Source organism: Rhodotorula paludigena (assembly GCF_050403205.1).
Source record: "Rhodotorula paludigena JCM10292 DNA, Rt_paludigena_JCM10292v1_ctg15, whole genome shotgun sequence".
Taxonomy (NCBI): Eukaryota; Fungi; Basidiomycota; class Microbotryomycetes; order Sporidiobolales; family Sporidiobolaceae; genus Rhodotorula; species Rhodotorula paludigena.
In genome coordinates this window covers 116,671-139,663 of record NW_027481443.1, presented here as the reverse complement: position 1 = coordinate 139,663, position 22,993 = coordinate 116,671, and the positions used below count along the sequence as shown (strand labels likewise).

The 22,993-nt window shown below is 63.4% G+C and overlaps 9 protein-coding genes across 9 annotated transcripts; 4 read left to right on the top strand and 5 right to left on the bottom strand.

Moving 5' to 3' along the window:
• Nucleotides 1-136: 136 nt before the first annotated feature.
• On the bottom strand, nt 137-4,163 carry JCM10292_005762 (uncharacterized protein; the record flags this gene model as incomplete). Its single annotated transcript, XM_076648368.1, has 16 exons — nt 137-160; nt 222-287; nt 354-410; nt 475-738; nt 794-927; nt 990-1,113; nt 1,171-1,254; nt 1,323-1,438; nt 1,506-1,532; nt 1,623-1,687; nt 1,833-1,902; nt 1,966-2,065; nt 2,432-3,385; nt 3,448-3,506; nt 3,563-3,821; nt 3,882-4,163. The coding sequence occupies 16 exons, from the start codon at nt 4,161-4,163 to the stop codon at nt 137-139; spliced, it is 2,685 nt and encodes an 894-aa protein (XP_076506057.1).
• A 284-nt stretch (nt 4,164-4,447) lies between these two features.
• CUS2 (U2 snRNP complex subunit CUS2) lies at nt 4,448-6,052 on the bottom strand (the record flags this gene model as incomplete). Its single annotated transcript, XM_076648367.1, has 6 exons — nt 4,448-4,648; nt 4,719-4,784; nt 4,846-5,047; nt 5,107-5,615; nt 5,682-5,744; nt 5,819-6,052. The coding sequence occupies 6 exons, from the start codon at nt 6,050-6,052 to the stop codon at nt 4,448-4,450; spliced, it is 1,275 nt and encodes a 424-aa protein (XP_076506056.1).
• Nucleotides 6,053-6,223: 171 nt separating this feature from the next.
• Nucleotides 6,224-6,866, bottom strand: JCM10292_005760 (uncharacterized protein; the record flags this gene model as incomplete). The annotated part of the gene is made up of 2 exons (XM_076648366.1): nt 6,224-6,691; nt 6,759-6,866. The coding sequence occupies 2 exons, from the start codon at nt 6,864-6,866 to the stop codon at nt 6,224-6,226; spliced, it is 576 nt and encodes a 191-aa protein (XP_076506055.1).
• Nucleotides 6,867-7,657: 791 nt separating this feature from the next.
• Nucleotides 7,658-8,483, top strand: JCM10292_005759 (uncharacterized protein; the record flags this gene model as incomplete). Its single annotated transcript, XM_076648365.1, has 3 exons — nt 7,658-8,042; nt 8,122-8,259; nt 8,329-8,483. 3 exons carry the CDS (start codon nt 7,658-7,660, stop codon nt 8,481-8,483), a joined length of 678 nt encoding a protein of 225 aa, XP_076506054.1.
• A 395-nt stretch (nt 8,484-8,878) lies between these two features.
• Nucleotides 8,879-11,417, bottom strand: ALG6 (dolichyl-P-Glc:Man(9)GlcNAc(2)-PP-dolichol alpha-1,3-glucosyltransferase; the record flags this gene model as incomplete). The annotated part of the gene is made up of 8 exons (XM_076648364.1): nt 8,879-9,133; nt 9,191-9,317; nt 9,386-9,913; nt 9,974-10,021; nt 10,081-10,215; nt 10,273-10,337; nt 10,396-10,865; nt 10,931-11,417. 8 exons carry the CDS (start codon nt 11,415-11,417, stop codon nt 8,879-8,881), a joined length of 2,115 nt encoding a protein of 704 aa, XP_076506053.1.
• A 626-nt stretch (nt 11,418-12,043) lies between these two features.
• On the top strand, nt 12,044-13,666 carry JCM10292_005757 (uncharacterized protein; the record flags this gene model as incomplete). The annotated part of the gene is made up of 4 exons (XM_076648363.1): nt 12,044-12,236; nt 12,425-12,568; nt 12,910-13,185; nt 13,272-13,666. The coding sequence occupies 4 exons, from the start codon at nt 12,044-12,046 to the stop codon at nt 13,664-13,666; spliced, it is 1,008 nt and encodes a 335-aa protein (XP_076506052.1).
• Nucleotides 13,667-14,189: 523 nt separating this feature from the next.
• Nucleotides 14,190-17,670, bottom strand: RIM20 (Rim20p; the record flags this gene model as incomplete). Its single annotated transcript, XM_076648362.1, has 15 exons — nt 14,190-14,585; nt 14,650-14,838; nt 14,899-15,258; nt 15,316-15,540; nt 15,601-15,781; nt 15,842-16,117; nt 16,173-16,216; nt 16,275-16,380; nt 16,434-16,522; nt 16,579-16,706; nt 16,764-16,929; nt 16,993-17,214; nt 17,272-17,317; nt 17,378-17,553; nt 17,623-17,670. 15 exons carry the CDS (start codon nt 17,668-17,670, stop codon nt 14,190-14,192), a joined length of 2,652 nt encoding a protein of 883 aa, XP_076506051.1.
• Nucleotides 17,671-17,760: 90 nt separating this feature from the next.
• SHP1 (protein phosphatase regulator SHP1) lies at nt 17,761-19,708 on the top strand (the record flags this gene model as incomplete). The annotated part of the gene is made up of 10 exons (XM_076648361.1): nt 17,761-17,767; nt 17,832-17,926; nt 17,981-18,204; nt 18,270-18,479; nt 18,537-18,617; nt 18,684-18,757; nt 18,814-19,018; nt 19,074-19,400; nt 19,455-19,514; nt 19,576-19,708. The coding sequence occupies 10 exons, from the start codon at nt 17,761-17,763 to the stop codon at nt 19,706-19,708; spliced, it is 1,416 nt and encodes a 471-aa protein (XP_076506050.1).
• A 193-nt stretch (nt 19,709-19,901) lies between these two features.
• JCM10292_005754 (mannose-1-phosphate guanylyltransferase) lies at nt 19,902-21,861 on the top strand (the record flags this gene model as incomplete). Its single annotated transcript, XM_076648360.1, has 11 exons — nt 19,902-19,947; nt 20,024-20,120; nt 20,219-20,256; nt 20,348-20,450; nt 20,515-20,665; nt 20,730-20,789; nt 20,855-20,985; nt 21,050-21,178; nt 21,237-21,513; nt 21,584-21,695; nt 21,761-21,861. The coding sequence occupies 11 exons, from the start codon at nt 19,902-19,904 to the stop codon at nt 21,859-21,861; spliced, it is 1,245 nt and encodes a 414-aa protein (XP_076506049.1).
• Nucleotides 21,862-22,993: the final 1,132 nt, after the last annotated feature.

The window sequence follows — 22,993 nt, the reverse complement described above, 5'->3', positions numbered from 1 at the left end:
AGAGAAGGATGCGACGAGATGAGCCCAAAGCCAAAGAGGGAGTCGAGACGAGTGGGAAAACCGATGTGCGACAAACAGACAAATCCATGTTTTGCGGGAGCGGGAAGAGACGGAGGTTCAACAGGCAGCCGCGAGCTTAGTCGTGGTCGGCACGCTTGGCCTGCGGAGAAGGGATGGGTCAGCCTCGCGCGAGGAGAGACAGCGCGAACAACGAGACGCACGCCCTCGATGTCAGCCTCGACCATCTCCTTGACGAGCTCGTCGAAGGTGACCTTGCGCTTCCAGCCCTGTTTGACGGGAAGGGAGCATCAGTAAACAGCCTGCTGTGAGTGAAGTTTATCTGCTCGACGTACAAGGGCCTTCTCGGCCTTGGCGGGAGTGCCGTGGAGGAGGTCGACCTCAGCGGGACGCTGTGTGTGCACGAGACGCGGTCAGTGCGGAGTCGAAGTCAGGAGAAAGCGGGACTGGGCGCACGAAGTAGCGCTCGTCGACGCGGACGAGGACCTTGCCAGTCTGCGAGCACTTGCCGACCTCGTGGATCGTGTCGCGCTCACCCTCCCACGTGATGGTCGTGCCGACGATGGCGAACGCTTTCTCGACAAACTCGCGGACCGGGTGCGTCTCGCCCGTCGCAAGGACGTAGTCGTCCGGAGTCTCCTGCTGGAGCATGCGCCACATGCCCTCGACGTAGTCACGGGCGTGGCCCCAGTCGCGCTTGGCGTCGAGGTTGCCGAGGTACTATGCGCGTGGATCGTCAGCTAAGGGGATAAAGTGAGAACGCGAGCGGACGCACGAGGCAGTCCTGCTGGCCAAGGTGGATCTCGGCGACGGCACGCGAGATCTTGCGGGTGACGAAGGTGCGGCCACGGCGCGGCGACTCGTGGTTGAAAAGGATACCGTTCGACGCGTGCATGTCGTAGGACTCGCCTGCAGGACGTGTTGTGTCAGTTCACCCTGTTTGCCATTGTCGCTATGTGGAAGACACGGACGGTAGTTCTTGACGATCCAGAAGCCGTAGAGCTTGGCGACACCGTAGGGCGAACGCGGGTAGAAGGGGGTGGTCTCGGACTGAGGGGTCTCGACGACCTTGCCGTAGAGCTCCGAAGTCGAGGCCTGAGTGTACGAGCATCGTCAGTACGGCTGATGGAGCCTGAACAGCAACGATCGTACCTGGTAGAAGCGAATGTGGTTGGTGAGGCCGCAGGTGCGGATGGCGTCAAGGAGACGGAGGGTGCCGAGACCGTCGACATCGCCCTGTGCACAGCAGAAGCGTGTTGTTAGTCGATGAGCCCAGCGTCAGAGCTCGTCGCACTCAAACGCACAGTGTACTCGGCCATGTCGAACGAGACCTTGACGTGCGACTGGGCAGCAAGGTTGTAGATCTCGGTCGGCTGAACCGACGAAATGATGCCGACAAGGTTGGTCGTGTCAGTCAAGTCTGCGTCGCAAGGGCAAGAGGTCAGGATCGAGCGCTCAGGAGACGGACGGGGAGTGCGAGCACGCACCGCCGTAGTGGAGCACCATCTTGGGGCCTGCGAGGGTCGTATAGTCAGGTTCGCAGCTCGAGTATGTACTGCTCGCATGGATCTTCTAGCAAGAAGCGCGAGGTGGTGGGGACGCACGCTCGTGAACATCCTTGTAGAGGTGCTCGATACGGCCGGTGTTGAAGGACGACGAACGACGGATACTGTGGGGCAGTAGGACGTGTCAGTTGGTGCTGGAGAGCGCCAGCCAGCCGCCGCAGACGCGTAAGGCTGTGCAAGAGGCATGATTGCGATTGCTCGACGCGTCCTTCGGACCAGGCTGGAGGCGGGGTAAGGAGCGAGACTCACATGCCGTGGACCTCGTAGCCCTTCTCGAGGAGGAGCTCGGTGAGGTACGAACCGTCCTGACCAGTGATACCTGCAGGCGAAGGGTGATATGTGAGCACGCGACGTGGGAGCACGAGGGGCAGGGAGGGCGCACCGGTGATGAGGGCGATCTTGCGCTTGAAGTACTCGTTCGGCGAGAGCTGGGTGCCCTGAACGGGCGCCTCGGGCGCAATGAATTGGGCAATGCCCTGGAGCTGAGGAGTGCGGCCGGTAGCGAGATCGTCGGACCTGGGGAGGGCGCGCGACGCGTGCAAATGAGTGACTGACATGAGCTTGTCAAGCAGGCGCGTGCTCACATCTTTACACAGAGTAAGGGGAAGGGCGTGGAGGGGAAAGAAGAGGAGAACGGAAAGGCGGGAACGCGCAAGACACGTCGCGTCTCGCCTTCCCGATCGAGAGCACGCCCGCTCCGCGAACCCGGTGCACAGCTTGCATGGACTAGACCACCCACCAAGGGACTTATCTTGCGTTCGAGAACAGCATACAGCGCTTTGCCGGTCGTGCAACCTCGTCGAGGGGAAAATCGCTCCGTTTCTCCTCTTCTACGCGTATCACCGCACCACGAGCGCCAAATTGCGCAGGCTGCCCGTCGCCTGGTCAAACAGGTTGACCAGCTCAATCCGCCTTCGCGTTGGCGATGCCCCGTGGTCACCGGTCCACTCCTCGCGGAGTCCCTCGCACAGGAAGGCGAACCGGTCCAGGACGCACAGCGACTCGAGCGGCGGCCCGAGCCACGACCTGAGCGTCCAGAAGACGCGCAGCTGGAACAGCATTGTCGCCCAGGCCGCGTCCTCGTCGTCGTCCTCGCCGCCGACCCGCAGCGCCGGGACCTGCTCCTCCGCGAGCCCGCCCTCGGCCTTCTTGTGCGCCCTCCGTCGGTACTCCGCCCAGCTGGTGCAGTCGGGAATGCGCCCGACGCGCCGCTCGCCTCGAGCGCCGTGCCCGCCGGCTTCGAGCTCGGCTTCGTACCGCGCGCGGTAGGCGAGCTTGAGCGTCGAGGTGCGCCACGCCGCGGTCGACGCGGACGAGAGATGCCATGTTGGAGGGGATTGTGGCGTCAGGCGGAGGTGTGCGCGGGTCATGGTCGGCGATATCGGGAGCGGAAGCGAGCGAATGTGCTGTGAGAGCGGGAAGAGCGAGGGCGTCTGAAGATTGTAGCAGCAGCCCACGAAGATGGCTTTGGCGCCGCTTCGCCGCTCTTTGTCGGCCTCGGAACGAATGAACGCTTTGAGCGCGTCTGGAGTGAGGTCGCCACAAGCATGTAGTGCGACGAGGAGAGCGGGCGGCGTCGACGGCGGCGCATCCGCCGGCGGCCAATGGCTCAGCACGTCGAGAACGCCGTCAGCGTCGAGCGAGTTGACCTCGTGCGTCAAGCTGCCCTTGACCGGTGCGAGCGCGGCGTTCGACCGAATCTCGTCGATCTTCTCGGCGCCAGACTTCTGTGAAGCGGACCAGTCGACGGCGAGGACGTGCAAATCCAGCGGAGGGCACGCAAGCGCACGGGAAAGATGTGCCTGCGAAGGCAACGCGTCAGATAAGCACTGCAAAGAAAGAGACTGGACGACAGCGAACGCACCCGCCCAGAACCGACATCGACGCAGTGTGTCATCGAACCCTCTTGCAGCATGTCTCCAACTAGCGTACGGAATTGTCAGCTTGCTGGCACTTCAAGCAGAAGACGCGATTCGCACCGAGTCGGCTGAACTGCTCCACCTCGTGGTCCTTCTTCGGGCTCTTCCCTGCTTGCAGCGCGTTCTTGAGGTTGATCTTGGCTAGCCTCTCCTCGACTGTGCGCTCCCTTCGCACTTGCGCGGCTGGCGAGCGAGTCTGGCGGGGTGAGGGAGACGACGAAGGCGGGTAGACAAGAATGGGCTGGTCCGAACAAGTGCGATCGAGGGAGAGCGAGCGACACGAACGCAGATACGCCCTCAAGGTGCTCGGACCGTCTTCCTGTGCCGGTGAGAAGATCAGCCTGTCCCTTACATGCCGTCTGTAAAGGAGTCGTCGCACCTGAGTGCCTTCGGAGAGCAATATCAGCGCCTCGTCCCGCCGGTCCGGCTGCGCGATGCCGTCGAAGTAGGTCCTCCAGTCCTCCGGCAGCAGGTTCCAGCAGCCCTCGGCCCCTCGTCGGACCGTCAACCGCCCGTCAGGCTCTGGCGCAAAGAACTCGTTCGCTGACGACGTGGCGAGTTGCTGGACGAATGGGTCGTGCAGAGTGAATTTAAGGAGCTCCTTGACGTCCAGCGGCGTGTCCAACAGCTCGGGAAGAGCCTGACGAGCGGAGTCGCTCATCGCCGGTGAGCGAGAGGTGGTGGTGGTTTAAGGGCTTGCCCGGCCGGTTCGAAGCGCTGCACGCTGTGCAGCTCAACTGCAAGAAGCTCTTCGAGCGCTGCTAGCTGCCCGGGCGATCAGGCAGGTGGGGAAGAAGCCAGCTGGCGAAGCTGGCGGAGCTCGTGAAACTCGCAAGCATGGGGTCACTCGTTGACGGCCTGCAAAGGAAGGTGCAGAGGCTCTCTCCACGGTACGAAAATGGGAAGAGAGGGTCCATGCAAGCCAAGAGGGGGCCTCGTCTAGCTCTACTCGCCGCCCTTCTTAAGCCAGTCGGCGTACTTCTCGAGCCGCTCCTCCTCCCGCTTGGCTGCCTGCTCGTCCTCGTCGTCGTCCCCAAAGCCCGTGCCCCGCAGGTCGACGCCCTGGCCGCTCTTCTTGTATTTCTTCGTACCGTCCATCGGGAAAGCGGCGATGGTGCGGCCGCCGAAATAGCGCCCGTTCATTTTCTGTTGAGCAATGTCGCAGGTCAGGGCATGTCCAGCACTTTGATCGCAATCGCAGACAAGCGATACGCACTGCGATGCAAGCTTGAGCGGCGAGCTCCTCCTTGAAGCGAACGGTCATGACGCCTTTGTCCTCCTTCTGCAGACCCGTGCAGCTTGTGAGCAGTGGGGCTTGTAGAGAATGGTGATGCTACACGTACATCATAGAGCGTGACGTTGGTGACCTCGCCGATGGTCTCGCACTCTTCCCGCACGTCCTCCTTCAGGTCGAGTAAGAGCGTCGGGTCCTCCTCGAGCTCCTTGAGCGTGAACATGCCCTCGAGCACGACGACGCCGCGGTACTTGCGCGCGCGCGCAGCTGCTGCTGCCGGATCCTCGTCGTCCGACCAGTCGCCGAGTTTCCTGCAGGAACACGCATGTGAGCCAGGGCCGCTACTGGGTGGAGGGAGCTTACGACGTACTGCCGCAGAGCTGCCGCCTTCTTGCCGAGCCGAGCCTTCTCCTGATCCGTCTTGCCCTTCTTCGACGCGCCGTTCCCGCTCGAAGTCCCCTCGCCCTGGTCCCCCTCGCCCGCCCCCTTCTCCTTCTCTTTGTCCTTGCTGCTGGTGTCCCACTGCGCGACCTTGACGCTCATCGTCCCCGCACCGCTCCCGAGTTCGAGCTCCGTCTCGTCGAATAGGCGACACGCAAGTTCGACGCTCGCCTCCTGGAGGTAGACGATGAGGGCCTCGCCCTTGAAGCGCCCGGCGTCGTCCTTGTAGAGCTTGACTTTGGGGTCGCCGTTGATGTCCTCAAGGATGAGGCCGGCTTTGGAGAAGGTCGAGACGAGCTGGTCGGCCGTGGTCGAGTCCGGGAGCTTCGAGACGAAGACGGCCGTGTTGGCGCGCGGCTTCTTTGCCGGCTTGTCGCCGTTGTCGCCGGCCTTGCGCTTCTTGCCCTTGCGATCCTCCTTGTTGGGAGCAGCTGGAGCCTGCGAGCAGTTGCATGAGAACGGTGAGCGCATGCAATCAGGGAAAGCAGGCAGCGAGCACCGCACCGACTCGTCGACACCCTCGACCGAGTAGGCAGCCTGTTGAGCCTTGAGCACGTCCTCGGTTATCTGTTCGAGCGAGAGGAAGCGGAGTGAGCCATCATCAACGCCGCGCGGACTCATGAGGCGGGTCAGAGACGCACAGCAGGCACCCAGGCGTTGCGCGCGGCGTCCCACTCGAGCTCGTTGCCGTCGCGGTCCTCGCAGCACCACTTGCCGAGCTGCCTGTCGAAGTAAGGCTCGGGTGCGGGCTCGCTGCCCTGCGGCTGAGGGTGCGGGGCCGAGGCGTGCGCAGCGGGTTGAGCGGGCGCAAGGGCCGGATTCACCTGTGCGCCTGATGCACCAGAAGCACCTGCGGTTCCGTTCGAGGCTGACATGGTCGAGACGAAATCAGGGCAAGTGGGGAAACCAGGCAGGGCGCTCACGGCGAAGATGGTGGAGCTCGCACATAGCCTTGTGGAACGGCCGCTCAATGCACGCTACTGACAACGACTAGCGCACGCGGGCGCTCTACTTTTGCAGTCACTCGGCGGATGCCCTCTCTACGCTTACTCGTCCTTCTTCTGCTCCTCCTCCTTCGACGCCTTGACCTCCTTCTCGACCTTGTCCTGCTTGTGCGGCTGCGCCATCTTGGCGTCCTCCTTGGCCTCGGGCGTCGCCTCCTTCTTCTCCTCGCCCGAGGTCGAGTCGCGCGGGGTCGGGACCTCGGCGACGTCCTTCTCCTGGCCCTCGGCGGCCTTGTCCTCGTCCTTGCCCGGCTGCGCCGGCTGGTCCTTCTCCGCCTCACTCGGCTCGCTCTGCTCCTCCTTCTCGTCGGCCTCCTGCGCCTGCGCCGGCGACGACTCCTTCTCGGCAGGCTCCTCAGCCTCGGTCGCCTTGCGCGACGCGGGCACCTCCTGGTGCTTCTCCGGGTGCGAGGGCGACGTCGCGTGCTTGAGCACCTCGGGCGGCGAGGTCAGGCTGAAGAAGAGCGGGACGAAGACGAGGGCGCTGCCGATAACCCAGGGAAGGTCCGACTGGAGGAGAGCAAGGCGGTCAACAGTGCGCTTGGGGTTCAGTACTAGTGGGATACTCGCAACGCACCTTGGGAGGGGTGACGGACGTGTGGTGGCCCGCGGTAGCGTACGAGCGGCGAGGTGCGGCAGAGCGAACCTGGCGGAAGGTGTTGCGGGCGGCAGCGCGGGCGAACATGGTGCTGCAACGGGATAGAAGGGTCGCACAGCGCGTGTATAGAGCCGTACAATGGATGACGAAGCAGGCAGCGGCGGAACAGGGGCAACAGAGGGCAGATCAGCACCGGGTCGGAAGCAGCAGGAGGAAGAGGGCGGGAAGGCGAGGGCGGGCTTGCCAGGCCAGGCTGAAGAATCAAAGATCGCTCAAGCTGTAACCACGACCGTTGGACTCACTTGGAAGAATCAGAGCGAAGCAGTCGAGCAGAGGGAAGCCAACACAGTGACGCCCCGGGTCGCCTCGCGCTCGCCGACACAGCGGTGCTCGGCGCTCGCAGCGATTGATAAAATCGAGCATCGCATTGGGCGCCTCGCAAGGGCATTTCCAGAACGTCTGGCTCTTCTGCGTGCTGCTGTCGATCGTCCCCAGCGCCCGTGAAAGCCGGGCCGAGTGCAGCTTCCCTGCTCATCCCCCTCTCCTCTTCTCTGCCTCTCGAGATGGAAATCGCTCCAGCGACAAGCGAGTCGCTCTTATCGTGCAGGAGAAAGGCCTTTGCTGCAGGCTGTTTGCATCGTGAAAAAAGCTCCTGTGCGCCGGCGTCCGCCCTGCGTCCGCCGCTTGTTCGCGCCGACACGCTTGCCTCTTCCGCGCCACCCTGCTCAACCCTACAGAAGTGGGCACGCTGCGATCGGCTCGTTCTAGTCTCCAGTAGGCGCGCCGCCTGCGGTCCCTATCCACGCTCCTCGCTCGCGGACGCCCCGCCCTGCACCGCCTGCCTGACCGTGGGTTCTGCCGACGCCAGGCCCGACGCGATGCCGCTGCTCGATAGAGTGCCCGAGATTCAGGTCGATCCTTTAGCGATTCCCCCGCTCGTGCCTTTCGGCCTCTTCTACAACATCCTCGCGCCGTTCCTTCCCCTCTCCGAAGCATCTCGTCCGAAGAAGGTAAACCCACACGCGACTTGGACTCTCGAGCTGGAGTGCCACTATCAGAAGTTCCATCCGTCCACCTGGGACATCCTGAGAGCGGACGAATGGCTGGACGACACGGCTTGCGATGATCTGGCGAAGGAGATCGTCCACGTCGAGGAGGAGGACAGGGCGGGAATTCCAGGCGCACGCTTACGGCTCATGGACCTGCGAGATACCATCGAGATTATCCGGCGGCGCAGGTCGGCCCGCTGGTGGTCACTCTTCTGTGCGTGATGGCAATGCTCCTCTCAGTCTGCCTGTTCGAGTACCGACCGTCATGCACCCTCTCTCCTATGCATCTGCAGCGCTGGACCACGCACGGGGCACCTGGATCACACAACAAATCGACGCGCACCCCGAGTTCACCTGGCAAGAGGTGCTTTATCGCTGCACACCGCCGGGCAACCTCAACGATCGCGCGATTTCTGTCCCAAGCGGCTCAGGCGAGTCTTGCCTCCTGTGCATGAAGTGCTTCTACACCAGCGCACCCTTTGACGCATTGTGCCCTGCAGTCTGGCCGCTCCCCATTAAACCTCCGCGCGACAACCTTCTCGTGCTCAACCTCGCCTCGAGAAATTGGGAAGAGCACGTGCTCCCCGATGTTTGTTCAGCAGAGTCGGCCGCAGCTTTGGAACGTCTAGATTTGGGCTTAGTCTCCGACATTTAGCAGACATTTGACGTTCGCATTTCCCCGTTCCGTGGTCGCGTCACAGCAGCGACTCCAGACACGACAAAAGCTCTGCAAGTCTCGAAAGTCTGCACAGCCCGTCGCGAGACCCCAGACAATGCTACCGAGTGAGACGGTCGCCAAAGCGGCAACGAAACCGTAGCCAACAGTGACGCCCGGTCAACCAGCCGGCCGCCGCGCCTCGCTTTCGCTCCCCGCGCCTCGATCGGGCGTGCTGCAGACGGCAGTAGCTTACGATGGAGTGTACGAGTGGCTTTTGACGGGTAAAACACCGGCACAAGTCGCCCTCTTTTCCCCTCCTCGATGTCGGTTTGTCGAGCGCATAGACGGCTCTTTTGCACAGCACAACCGCAAGCAGAATGACCACGAAGTACCTATCGCCTCTTCTTCTCCTCTCGTCGCCCCGTCCCATTCGCGGCATCCGCACCCGCTCCAGCGCCCTCACCAAACCCAATCCCGCCGAGCGCCCACGCTTCCTGCGTAAGGCGCTTGGTTGCCCACAGCCAGGCGAGGCCGAAGACGCCCGCAGAGAGCGTGAGGTTGAGGACGGGAAAGAGGTCGGGGAGGTGTGCCGGCGGAGACGCGAGGGTTTCGAGCGTGTGCAGGAGAAAGATGACGAGGTAGGACGCCTGCAACAGCCCAGATGAGTGACCACTGTTCAGCAATGGGAGTCGAGAGTCACGCACCAGGCTGAGGTACTTGACGAACGAGGCGCGGAGCGTGAACGGGTTGTACCCGATCGCAAAGTTCCACAGAAGCGTAAGCCCGAGGTACTGCACCGGAATGCCGTCGCGTTGGAGGAGGGGCCACATGCTGCGCAGAATGGTGAAGTTTGGTCGGAAAAAAAGTCGTAGAGCGGATGCAGCAAGAGCCGAGCGCACCTGAAGACGGCGACGTTGTTGACGAGAACGCCCCACTCCCAGTCCATCCGCCCATACCCAACCTCGCGCGCGCCCATGAGCAGCGTGAGCGGCATGAGGGGCAGCAGGATGCTCTTCTCGTGCACTTGGAACGAGAAGAGGAAGAACGCCATCGCCGAAAGGAAGAGGGCGTGCGGGAGGAGGATGATCGTCGGCGCAGGTCCAGCCGTGCTGCTTGCCGAGGGCGTGCGACTCCGCCCCAGCGAAAAGCTGACGCCGAGGACAGCAACCATGCTGGGCAGCACGGCGGTGACCGTCGCCGCCAGTGCCAGCTTGGCGAGCGTCGACACGGGCGCGAGCTCGCGAAGCTTGACGACGACGTTGAGCGCGCACCAGACGTTGGCGACCTTGTCTTCAAACAGCCCGCGTGCGAAGGGGAAGATGCGGTGGATCGCTTGGAGGAAAGTCGAAATCGAGGTGAGGAAGGGTGCAAAGAGCACGACGAAGGTAAAGGAAACCGCCAGAGCGAGGTTGATGAAGAGCGAGAGTCTGTCGCGGAAGGTTAATTCCGAGTGATGAGGCGCGCGCGAGAAGGATCCTACGACATACCCTTCACGCCCGCCGAGCCAGAAGCACTTTCCGAGCAAATAAGCGAATCTGCGTAGGCAGTGGATCAGCTGCGGATTCTGCACGGCGCGTGCACGTCGTCGACGTACACTGCAGGAGCGTAGTAGAGCGCCATCTGCTTGAAGCCGAGGCTGAGCATGAAGAGCATGCCGCCGAGAACGTCGTGGCCTTTTTGGAAGAGTACGATGGCCCAGAGCGTCAAGCCGAGCATCAGCGAGTTATATCTGCAACTCAGCCTCGTCAGCCCCAGATACCGTGTCCATGCGTGTCAGAATACGCACTGGAAGTGCCCGCTGTCGATGAGGATGAGCGCGGGTTGTAGAAGGATCGTCATAGTCGCGACGAGCTGGAAATTCAGAGTGAGCTCAGCCAGCTTTCAGCAAGTCGCGTGATGGGTAACGCACCGCCTTTCGCTGCGCCTTGCTCTCCCGACTCGATCCGCCAAAGTTAGGGCGGCAATACACGACCACGGCGCTGACCCAGACGAGCAAGTCGCCAACGATGACAGTCGCGCGCATCCAGTTGCGCAGCCCGCCATCGTCCTCGAGCGCGGCCATGCTGGCCTCCCATGAGGCCAGCTCTGCGCGCGACGCGGTGGTCGAGACAGGGCGGATAGTCACGTAGCGCGCGGTGCTGCGGCTCAGGCGGGCGATGAAGCCGAGACAGAGCGAGTGGTACGCTGTCAGGGGCGGGTAGTCGAGACCCCAGTAGGGCGTGTCGTGGAAGTACCATTGGGAGGGCGCGACGGAGACGTTAGCGGAAGGAGGAGAGGGTGGAGCGTGCAGGAAGGGGAGGCGCGGGAGTGAGGACGAGGTGAGGGCAATCCAGTGTCGTTGCGCTTCGAGGTCTCCGCGCAGGGGAGGTTTTGCCAGACCTGCAGGTGCCAACGACCTGAGTGAGGACAGCGAAACAAAGCCGGACGCCAGTGGTGGGGCGCACCCGAATAGCCTCCCAGCCCGGCGCACCACTTGACGAGCACCACGAGCGCAAGACACAGCACCAGGCTGTACCGCGTCAACGCCGGCTGCTCGACGAGCCAGCGAGCCCACCTTCGCAAGGGCGAGTCGGTCGCGTCGGCGGCCTTTGCCGCGGCCTCCTTGTCGCGCTGGCGCTGTTCTCGCGCGAGGGCCTTTCGTGCGGCCCTCGCTTGGCGGTCCTCGCGCGTCGGGAGCGCCGAGAGGACGGACAGGCCCGACTCGCTCGCGCTGTCCCAATGCCGGCCGCCGGCGAGTGGATTCCCGTGGCTCGACCTGTGCGCGCGCGAGTCGTGCGAGTGGAGCGAGACGGCCGAGTGATGCGACGGGTTGCGGGCCTGCACGCGCGCGCGCAGCAGCGAGTCCGACACGGAAGTCCAGTCGGCGGGGAACGGTTGGAAGTGCGAGTGCTCGCGGCGCCGCGATGCCGACGAGCTCGACTGTGCGGCCATCGTGCGAGCTGCTGCAGCAGGTTCGTGGCGATCGTGCACCTTTCGTACGAGAGAGCAAGCCGGACGGACAGAGCAAGAGCGAGAGGCGAGAGACGAGGTGGGGCGCAACCACAGCAAATACACGCGTCGTCGCTCACCGGGCAAATTCCGAGGGATCGCAAGCTATGAGGGAAGCTCTCACGAGGCCCTCTCGCTTGTCAGACAAGCCCCGGGCCGAAGTCGGCGGGCTGCCGTCGCTGTCGTCGCCGTCGACTCTGTCTGGCGCGTTTGCTCGCTCGCCCTCATCTGCGCCGCTCCGTTCCGCCAGGCGAGCTGCGAACAGACTCGCACTCTCGTGAGGCACCGCGACTGCGTCTGGTTCGCCGTAGTCGGCCCCCACCTCGACCCTCGCCCCTCGTCTCGCTATCCCCCCCGAATCCTTCCCGACCCGCAGCCCTCGTGCGCTCGTGCGCGCAAGTGAGCCTAGTCAGAGCGAAGGCTGAACGCACAGCACTCGCTCGACAACCCGCTCAGCACGCGGGACCTCAGCTCGCTCGACTTGTCAGCTCGCCCGACGTCGTCCGCCGGCAGCTCCGCCCTCGCCTCCTCTCAGCTCGTGACTGCGTGCCGCGGCGCACGACGCCGATATGCGCATCACCATCGCCGACCGCGACCCGCAGGGCGACAAGTTTCGCGGCGTGGCCTGGTTCCGCGGCGCAGAGTCGATGGTCGCCGGCGCAGGAGCAGGCCTCATCACGAGCGTCGCCACCTGCCCGCTAGACGTCGTCAAGACCAAGCTGCAGGCTGGTGGAGGACAGCAGGGACCGTCTGGGTTGCTCGGTGAGTCGCGGCCATCCTCTATCCGTCCCCCTTTTCCCGGTCCTTTCTCTCTCTGCCTCGCGGCCTTTTTACCCGCGCTCGCCGCCCTCTTCTCCCTCTCCCTTCTTCCCACCACTCCCCGCTGCTTCGTGCACGTGCTGACTCGTCTCGGCTCGTCTGGTCCCGCTCGTGCGTGCTCTGCTTCGCAGGCACCGTCCGGCACATCTGGGTGCACGATGGCTTTCGCGGCATGTATCGCGGCCTCGGGCCCACCATCATCGGCTACCTCCCGACCTGGGCCATCTACTTCACCGTCTACGACCAGGTCAAGGCCCGGCTGTCGGCCGTCCGTGGTGCGTTTCATTCGTCCCCGGGTCGAGCTTGGAGGGCGGAAGGATTTCGCATGCACGCACACACGCACACGCTCCGGTGCCCTGTCGACGTCGACGCGCACGGGGCGAGATGACCAACCAAACAAATGTATCCTTAGACCTCTGACGAACCTTCCGTCCCTCGAAAGAGGGGCGGATGAACCTGAACTCGAAAAACGTTTCCGAAAGGAGCGTCTGATCCCGTTCGGTTGTTCGTCGGCAGTGTACCGAGCGTGTATGCCGTGTGGACGTGCATGCGGGACGCGAGGCGCGAGCACAACGGAGCAGCGTCGCTGACCCGTTCTCCCTCTGCGTGTCAACAGGTCCCGACGATCCAGTCGCGCACATCATCTCTGCCATGACTGCTGGCGCTAGCGGCACAATCCTGACCAACCCCCTCTGGGTGGTCAAGACGCGCTTCATGACGCAGCAGACGTCCTCCGGCGAGCAGCGCTACCGCCATACGTGGGACGCCCTCGTGCGCATCTACCGCGAGGAGGGAGGCAAGGCTTTCTACCGTGGAATGCTGCCCAGCTTGTTTGGCGTCGTGCATGTTGCTGTTCAGTTCCCGCTGTATGAGCGCTTCAAGGTCATGTCTCGTGCGTCTTGCTCTCACGTCTCTCCCCGTTTTTCTCTCGCGTGCGTTGACCTCGAGCTGACACTTCCGTTTCGTCCCCTCTACCAGGCCCGGCCGACGGCTCGGACATCCCTTCGTCGACCATTCTCGTCTGCTCGTCCGCTTCAAAGATGATCGCCTCGATCGCCACCTACCCGCACGAGGTCCTCCGCACTCGCCTCCAGATCCAGAAGCGCGCACGGGCAGCACAAGGCGCAGAAGCCGAGGCGTTCGAGGGCGTCATCAAGACATTCCAGCGCATTCTCGCCGAGGAAGGCGTCGCGGGCTTTTACCGAGGCATGGGCACCAACCTGCTGAGGACCGTGCCAGCTTCGGCGCTTACCATACTCTCTTACGAGCTAATTATGCGCCGGATGCTCCGAATGACTCACTCGGAACACGAATTGCGCGAAAAGCGCGAGCAGGAGGACAAGAAGAAGCACGAGGCGCAGCAGGGGCGGTAGCGGCGTCTTCGCCCTCGCCTACTCCCTGTTTCTCTTTCAACCATCGCATCATCATGCCGCCCATCCATACCCGCCTTCCGCATAGACGGCTCGCTCCCTTTCCCATGTTGTCCTCGATGCACTTCCCCTCCTGTCCATATCCACTACCGGCGCCGCCTCGCCCTCCCAAATCCTCGCCCACGACGCACCATACCCGTTCGCTAGCTGTTGCTCCACCCTCTAGACGTGCAGGTGTTCGTTCGTCTTGCAGGCTTCGTCGTCGTTGTCGTTCCCTTGTTGTCATACCAGGGCTGTCTTCCGCATCTACGCCTTCTCGTACCTGAGCGAGACGCAAGCACATCGCCTGCGCCCTGCTCATCGTTCACGAATTGTATATGTAGCCTTTCGAACAGGAGACGAGCACGTTGGATCCTCTTCATGCATGCCCTGCGGCCGCCGAATCAATCCGGTCTCTTGCTGGCAGACCACTGGCGCAAACAGCATCGATGCAAGCACGGTACAGCGAACGGTCCCAAACACGTCTTCAGCCAAACCGGATCCCCTGTGACGGATCCCACCCTCCTGCAGCAGCGGGCGCCGGCGCAGGCTCCTGCGCCTGTGCTCGCGTGCGCGGCGCTTGCTCCTCCCCCGGATCCTCTCCGGCCGCCGTGGGCACCTGTGCAGCTGCCCGCGCCGATCGTCGGGTTGGTGTGCCCGCGCTGGTCGCACCAGCCGCCCGCGTGCGTGCGCTCGTCCTCGTCGAACGCGGCGTGCCATCGGTCTGCTGGCTTTGACGGGAGGAACGCGACGGAGTGGGGACCGCGAGCGTGTCGGGCGGGGTGACTTCGACCGTGGGCGCGGGCGAGGCGCTTGCCAGAGGCGGTGGCGCGGACAGCGCGCGGGAGAGGTCTTGCGCTTCGGCGGAGCGCGCGTAGGTGAACTGAAGGCCGACGCGAGTCAGCGCAGTGCAATGTAGAAATCAGGCGCAGCGCAGCCTCGCGTACCGACTTGCACGCGTCGCGCAGCTCGCCCAACAGCTTGGAAAGGTCGGCGTAGAAGCGCAGTCCTTCTTGCAAGTTGGTGAGCATCTCGTGATACTTGCTCGCCGCCGTGTCAAAGTGCTGCAGTGCTTGCTCGCGTTCATGTGTCGCCGAGTCAGATTGACCGGCGTCAACAAAAGAGTCGTTCAGGACCTGCAGCCAAGCGGTCCATCAGCTCGTGCGTACTCACAGCCTTGGAGCTTGCGCACGCACCTTGATCTCGCTGAGCAAGTCCTCCTGCCTCGCGCCGCTCCGCCGAATCTCCTCCTCGTACGGCTGCATGACGCGCTCGCCTTCAGCCTCGAGCAGCCCCTCGAACTCCGCCAGGCCCGCGCCCTCGCCCTCGCCCTCCTTGCGCTGCGCCGCCCGCCGCTCAGCCTCGCGCAAGACCTTATCCCGGATGTCCGCCTGCATCACGCCGGTCCGTGCGGCGTCAACAATGCGGGCCCGCGCTGCTCGTAGGTCGTTCAGCTGGTCGAGCGATGCGCGCAGCTGCCGGATCGTGGCGAGCTTGCGCGGAGGCAGCGCCGTGGCCGAAGCGGTGGAAGACGGAATGGCTCTGGCAAGCGTAGGCTGCGGTAGCAACGCGTGAGTGATGAAGACGGCGAAAGCTCACACGCTGCAACGTGCCTGCCCGCCGACGAGGGTCCGGATCGCCTCCTCCCACTCGCCAAATTTGTTCCTCACGAGCGAGTCGCTCTCACCTGCAGCACCGAGCAGTCCTACGAGCTGTTCTGCGCGCTGCCGCAGCGGTGCAGCTGACTCGTCCGATGGAGGTCGCGTCCAACGCATGGTGCCGTGACCCGAGCGATGCGCCGCATCCGTCTCGGCCTCTTGGTCCAGCAGCTCGTTCGACTGTTTCGCTATCCCCGTCAGCGATCGCGTACGAAACCCGTACCTGAGAGCGTGACGTACCTCCTGCAGCATCTTCTGGTTGACCTTCGCAACCCGTCGCACGTCCTGCATCATCGTCTCGAGCCGCTCGAGCCCGCCCTCGGCCTGCACCGCCGTCGACTTTTCGAGCAGGGTCGGCGGCACGCCCAAGGGCTGCTGAGTCGCTTCGAGCGCGGCGGGGAGGTTCAGGTCGGCGAGCGTCCTGCACAAGTGGAGACATCAGCCGGAATGTGTGCCGTAGGTGATAACGAGAGATACACACTTGGCAGCCGCGGCGTCGAGCTCCTTCGCAGGTCGCAGCACGCCTTCCTCGAGGCGCTCCTTCTTCCGGTCGTCCCAGAGTGCGAGTACCTCGCCCGCCTCTCGCGGAATCAGCGCCTCGAGGAAGGGGCGACCGAGTCCACCTGCTCCAGCGTGCAGATGCGAGAGGGGATCGAGCAGCTCGGGCGCAAGGGTGGGCTTGGCAAGGGCGGCGGAGACGATAAAAGGGAGAGAGGAGGCCGGAGTCGGCGTGGCGAGGTAGATCAGGTCGTTGTCCCTGCTCAGAGCGAGTGTTAATTCGCGATTTCGCTCGCTGACTCAGGGAGGCGCACTTGGTAGCTCGCGCGAGGTTCTCGGCGACGATCTTGTGCAAAGACTGCGCGACTCCTCCTCGGTCAGCTGGTGCTCCCTCAATAGGTTCACCGGCCGCTTACCTTCATGTCATGCACGACTGCCTCGGGTATGCCGCGCTTGGACAGCCCGGCGGCCTCCTTGAGCTTTTGGTCCGCGAGCTGAAGCCTGCCGAGCTCGTCGCCGTACCTGTCGTGCCGGCATGAGTATGCAGGCATTGACAAAACGAGTACCAAGCGCACCGATTTGCACCGAGATCGTCGAGGCTGCGGCGGTATTGCGCGACACCTGCAAAGTGCGCCGCCTTGATCGCGAGGTAGCGGAGGACCTCCTGTTTTGGGAAGGAGGGTCAGCTCCCGGCAGCGCTGAGAGGACTCGTAGACGCACGTCGGGAAAGGCAAAGGGCGGGCTCGTCTCGGTCCCGTTTCGTGCCGACTCGGCGCTGTCACGCGCTTGCTGGTACAGCTCGGCGACACGAAGCGCAATTTTGGCGACCGTGCCGTTCTTGAGGCGGTCTGTACAACATCAGGTGGTAAGCGTGGGGGCTGAACGGCAGTGGAAGCGGAATGCACCCATGACGGCCTTCTGCCACGCGACTTCCTGCGCCTGGGCGAGGCAGAGATCTCGCAGTGCCGAAATGCAGGCGGCAGTCAAGTCGGTAGGCGGGGGCAGGCCTTCGAGGGAAGACTTGAGACGCGGCAGGAGCCTGAGAAGGTGTGATAAGACGCCGGCAGCATTCTACGGTGCGAGGGCATCAAGGTGAGCAAGCAGAATCCCACGTAGGAAGCGAGACTGACGCACCTGGTACGCTGCGATTGCCGCCTTGATTCCCGCTTCGTCGCTGCGCCTCCTCTCGGTGCCGAGCGCGGCGTGCAGCGCCGCGAGGTTGTACAGCACCGAGAGTCGCTCGTACTCGAGGTTGGGGAGGGAGAGCACAGGCGAGACGGTCGGGAAGGCGCCGCTGGCGGACGGGAGTGGCGAAGGCGAGGTGTAGAGTGGGTACCAGGGGAACGAAACTGAGATCTGCAGTAGAGAGTGGGTGAGCGAGTGGGTAAGAGAGGGCGCGGAAGGCCAAGGTACATTGGCCGGCAGCTTAGTGAGGACAAAGGTGAGCTGGGCGTAGTATCTACGAGTGTAAGGGTCAGTCTCAATCCGTTGCTGGTCTGCAGGGACAGGAAGGACGCACGCGGTGAGGTCGGAGAGGGCAGCCTGGCTTAGGAGGGGCACTGCGCCCGTCGGTGCGGCAAAGATGCGGTCGCGCAGGTGCTGCCAGGCGTGCGCATCTGCTCGCATAAGGTCTGGGTGGGTGGTCTCGCTAGTGGCAGCGATGTGAGCGACGACCTGGTCTGCGAGAGTCGCAACCTGCGAGTTGAGCGAGCCGAGGGGAGGGTGAGGGCTGGACGCAGCGGGAGGCTGGGCGGGAGTGCGGACCTGGTCTGTCGCCTTGAACGGGAGACTCAGCAAGTTGTTCGCGCTCATCGCAGCTGCAGCGACACAGCGCAACCCGCGAGCGAGAGCACCGCCTTCGCCTCCGTCCACCCACCCAAGCCCGCCTCGACGCTCGCCAGGATGGCCAGTGAGCACACGCAGGCATCAATGAGCTACACTCAGCCACTCACAGCCCGCTCCCACCCCCGCAGCCGAGCAGGACAAGCTCGCCCAGATCGCTTCCGTCACCGGTTGCTCCCTCAACCAGGCCTCGTTCTTCCTCGAGTCGGCCGGAGGAGACGTAGAGGTGAGCCCTTTGCTCGACGTACCCAGCTCGTGCTGACTCGCGCGCACCGCCCAGGCTGCCGTCGCCGCCTACTTCGACAACCCGCAGGGCACTGACGACGCTTCGACCGCCGCCGCCCCCACTGCTGGCGGACTCGCACCTCCTGTCGGTGCAGCTACTCCTTCGGCCGGTGCGACAACGGGCGGCGCGGGCGCGTCGAGTGCGAGCGGAGCCTACACTCTCAGCGGCGCTCCCGTCGAAGCCCTTCCGGCCGGCTGGGGTTCTCGCACTGCTTCCAGGTGCGTTCGCTCTCGCCCTAGCCTGTCAGCAGACCCGAGCGCACACATTGACCCGTGATCCGCAGCTCCGGCCGCTCGACCCCCTCGAACCCGCTCCGCTCCAACACTGGTCCGCGCGTCACGGGCTTCCGCGACCTCGCCTCGTCCGGTCCTTCGGCCGGACCGAGCAGCAGCAGGTTCGGTGGCTTTGGCGCTGGCAGGAACGATGACGACGACGATGATGACGATGACGAGGGGCGCGACCCGGCCACCTTCTTCACGGGCGGTGCCAAGAGGTGCGCTTCCTCGCATCTATCCTTTCTCGCGTGTTCTGACTCGAGATCTGTGCCCAGTGGCTTGTCGGTGGAGAACCCGGATGATCAGAGAGGCGGTATGGCCGACATGGTGAGGAACATTCTGCAGCAGGCGCGCGAGTGCGTTTCTTCCCACCGCTTTCCCCCTCGCTTCCCCGCCCTGACTCGGCTTCGACGATGAATCAGGGGCTCTCGCCGTCTTGCTGGTGGCGAGGAGGAGCAGGCTCCGCAGCCGAGGTCAGCGTTCTTCGGGGGCGGAGGCGCGTTGATTCTCTTCCGCGTCGTGCTCTGGCCTGCTGACCAGTGTCCCACACAGCTCACACTCTCGGCTCAGACGAGGTTGCGTCCACGTTTATCCCGGACCCGAGTAAGGCTGCTGAGAACCAAGACGAAGAGGAGGAGGAGGAGGAGGAGGTTGCGATTCGCAACCTGACGTTCTGGCAGGATGGGTTCTCGATCGAGGACGGCGACCTCATGCGCTACGACGAGCATCGCGAGCTCCTCGCAGCCATTCAGTCTGGGTGCGTACTTGTCTTGCTCTGCCATCTTCCGCGCACCAACCCGATTTCTCGACAGCCGCGCACCCCTCTCGCTCCTCAAGGTCAAGCACGACCAGCCCGTCGAGCTGCGCATCGCCGAGCGCCGCAACGAGAAGTGGGTGCGCCAGCCTCCTCCGCCCCAGGGCCCCTTTGCCGGCTCGGGCAACCGCCTGGGATCCGTCTCGCCCTTCCCGGAAGCCTCGTCCAGCAGCGGCGGCGACGCGGCGATGCCCGGCTCGTTAGCTGCGAGCGGTTCGGCTGCTGGCACCTCGGCGGAGCAGAGGCAGCCGGAGGACATTCGCTTCGAGGTCGACAAGAGTCAGCCGACGACGCAGATTCAGATCCGCCTCCGCACGGGTGACCGGTGCGCACTTTTCCTCACCTCTAGTCCGCAGCTCGCTGACACGGTTTTGCGCAGCATGGTGGCCACGTTCAACCACACCCACACGGTCGGCGACATCAGGCGCTACATCAACGCGTGCGTTCCTCTTCCTTCCGCAGTCCCTGGTGCAGCACTGACGCGCGCATTCGCTCTGCAGCTCGCGCCCTGGCGAGGCCAACGCCTCCTACGTCCTGCAGACGACTTTCCCGACGCGTGACCTGACGGACGACAGCCAGACGATCAAGGACGCGGGCTTGGCGGGGAGCGTCGTCGTGCAGCGGCCGGCGTGAGGAGCTGTAGAGGGACGACGGCGGCTTGAGATGCATGAGCAGTAGCTGTACATGCGAACACGAGCCCCTCAGAGCGAGAGCAGGAAAAGCATCGACGCCGTCATCATCGGGGTGCCAACGCATCTTCGCGCGCGCGCTGCGACCGAGGCGCCTGATCCGCGCTTCTCGCTCCACTCGCTTGACGCGCATCACGATGCCCACCTCCAAGGCTGTCCTTCTCATCGGCGGGCCCTCCAAGGGTGCGCCCTTGCCCGTGCAGCCGCGCGCACACCGCCCGGCTCGCCGTCGCTCACCTTGCCTCGCTTCGTCCAACAGGCACCCGCTTCCGTCCCCTCTCGCTCGACGTCCCCAAGCCGCTCTTCTCTGTTGGCGGGCGCCCGATCATCTGGCACTCGCTCGTTGCCCTCAGCCAGTCAGTCCCGTCCTCTGCCGTGCCGTGTGGGCGCGTGCGCACCCCCCGCTCCCGATGAATGTGAGCTGATCCTCTCACTTCGTTACGCTCCCGTTCAGCGTCGAGGGCCTCAACGAGGTGCTCCTTGTCGGTTTCTGTGCGTCTCATCTTGCTCGCACGGTCGCGTGCGATGGAGTGAGGCCTTCGCTGACCTCTCAGCTGCACGTTGCCTGGTGCTCCCTTCGCAGATGACGAGTCCGTGATCAACCCGTTCGTGAAGGAGGCCGCGCGCGACTTCCCGAACCTCAACATCCGCTACCTCCGCGAGTTCCAGTCGCTCGGCACGGCTGGGTGCGTCTCGCTCCTGCCCGTTCCGCTGTGCCTGCCCTCACGCTGACCGCGGCTCCCCTCGCAGCGGTCTCTACCACTACCGCGACATCCTCTCCAAGGGCAACCCGGACCAGATCTTTGTCCTCCACTCGGACATTGTCTGCGGCTGGCCCCTCGCCGAGCTGCAGAAGTTCCACGGCACGCACCGCGGTGTCGGTACCGTCATGGCTGTCAAGGTGCGGCGGCCTGTCTGAGCCTCTTTTTTGAGCAGAGCGCTGACTTGCTTTCCACCTCTGGCAGGTGCCCCGTGAGGAGGTCACCAAGTTCGGCTGCATCGTGATCGACCCGCAGACGTCGCAGGTGCGCCTCTTGTGCTCCGTCGCGGTCGTTTGAAGCGTGCTGAGCAGGAGGCGTTGGTCTTGCAGGCTCGTCACTACGTCGAGAAGCCGGAGGAGCCCTTGTCCGACTCGGTCAACGCCGGTCTCTACCTCTTCGACGCGGCACTCCTCTTCTCGTCTATTCGCGATGCGATGGAGGCCAAGGTCGCGCGCTCGGCGTACGTCTGTTAACTCAAGGGCTGTGGTCCGACCGCCCGCTGACCGCATTCGATACCGCGACAGGGAGGACCCGGAGTCGTCCAGCGATGAGCAGCTGCGTCTCGAGCAGGACGTTCTCTCGCCGCTCGCCTCGACTGGCAAGCTCTACGCCTACCAGACTACCTCGCCCTGGGTTCAGATCAAGAGCGCCGCGTACGTCGTCGTGTGTCTCCAAGGCGCTTTGCACGCACTGAACGTTTCCTCCCCGCAGATCTGCCATTCCCGCCAACGCCCTCATCCTCGCGTCGTACAAGACGACGAACCCCTCGCTCCTTCGCCGTCGCTCGCCGACCATCCTCGCCAAGTCGCGCGCCGACTACTCGAAGAAGAAGGGCCCCGAGATCGTCGAGCCCTGCTTCATTCACGAGGATGCGCAGATCGACGACACGGCCAAGATCGGTCCCAACGTCTCGATCGGCTCGGGTGTCAAGATCGGCTACGGGTGCCGCGTCAAGGAGTCGATCATCCTCGACGACACGACGCTCGACGTGCGTCCGCTCATTTCCCTTCCGCTCGTGGGTCCTCGTTAATGCGGCATGCTTGCTTGACATCGCGCAGAAGAACTCGTGTGTGCTGTACAGCATCATCGGCGAGAACTGCAAGATTGCGCCGTGGGCTCGCGTCGAGGGCGCGCCGCTGGTCGGTGACAAGCAGAGCATTGCCATCCTTGGTGCGTCTCTTTTTTCAGCCTTCCAAGGCTCAGCTCCTGTGTGCTCACAACGCTGTCGTCCGCAGGCAAGGACGTCTCGGTCCTCAAGGAGGTGCACATCCGCTCGTGCATTGTCCTTCCGAGCAAGAACCTCTCGCGCTCGGCAAAGAACGAGGTTCTGCTGTAGATGCACTCCTTTCTCTCTCATCTCTGTCTGTGCACCCGCAGTGCCCCGGGTGGCAGCAATACATACACAAGGGTCCCTCTGCATCTGGTCCAAGTCTGTAGTGTCCGCTTGCGTGATGTCAGGCGCTCTTGCCAGAGGAAAAGCCGCTGTTGCCTCGTGAGAGGTCCAGTGTAACTCAATGCTCGTGTATTGGATCAACGCTCCATCATGATCAGCGCCGGCTCACAGCAAACACGATTTATGAACGCACATTGGCGCTTCCCCCTCTATTGTTTTGGGGATGTAACTCAGTGGCAGAGTGCCTGCTTCGCATTGCCGTGTGTTTGCATGAAGTCCAGGGTTCAACTCCCTGCTTCTCCAGTCTCTTTTTTTTTGACTCAGAATCCGAGGCGCTTGTGACTTTCTGACCGGTGCACCGGCGCCGCATATAGGTCAGTGTATTCCTTTTGCTGTGCAAGACAGGCGGTAAGGAAAAATGGGGACGCGGAGGTCCGGTTTCTGCGGACAAGTTGCAATGCAGCAGGTGCCGCCAGGGCGGGAGCTGCCGGTGTGCGACCCTCCTTCACTGTGCGCTCTGCGACTTCATTGAGGCAGTGCTTCTCCTTCTGCTTCTCCTTCTTGTGCATGCACTTGGCCTCTTTGCCCTCAACCGGCTTCTTCACAGTGGACTCTGCCTGCAAACCCATTGTTGGACTTCATATTGGTTGCCTGTACCATTTTGCTGTTGCCCAACTTTGGCTGACCTTGTACAATAGAGTCTGCACAGAAGAAACACTAAGGCGTACTGCAGCAATCCAGGGAGTCCATGGTACATACCTGTCAGGAGAGAGTTCAGCAAGGAAAAGGGTCAGGTCTGCACGTCTATCCAAAGCAAGGGCGGCACAGACCCTCAGTCTCAACTTGACTGAGCTCATGTCACTGAAGCTAGACGATCCTTGCAGTCTGTGAACAGGTCTTTAGGCACACCAGCGCCCTGCTCCCCCTGCTCAAGCTGCCGCGCCTCGGGCCACAAGTTCTCGCACCTCCTGCCCCTTGTCCACTCCGGCCAATCCTCAAGTCCTCCTCGCTCCAAGACCTCCTTTATCGGCGCCGACTCCAGCGTGAGAGCGGAAGACCGAGCCGCATGTTCAGC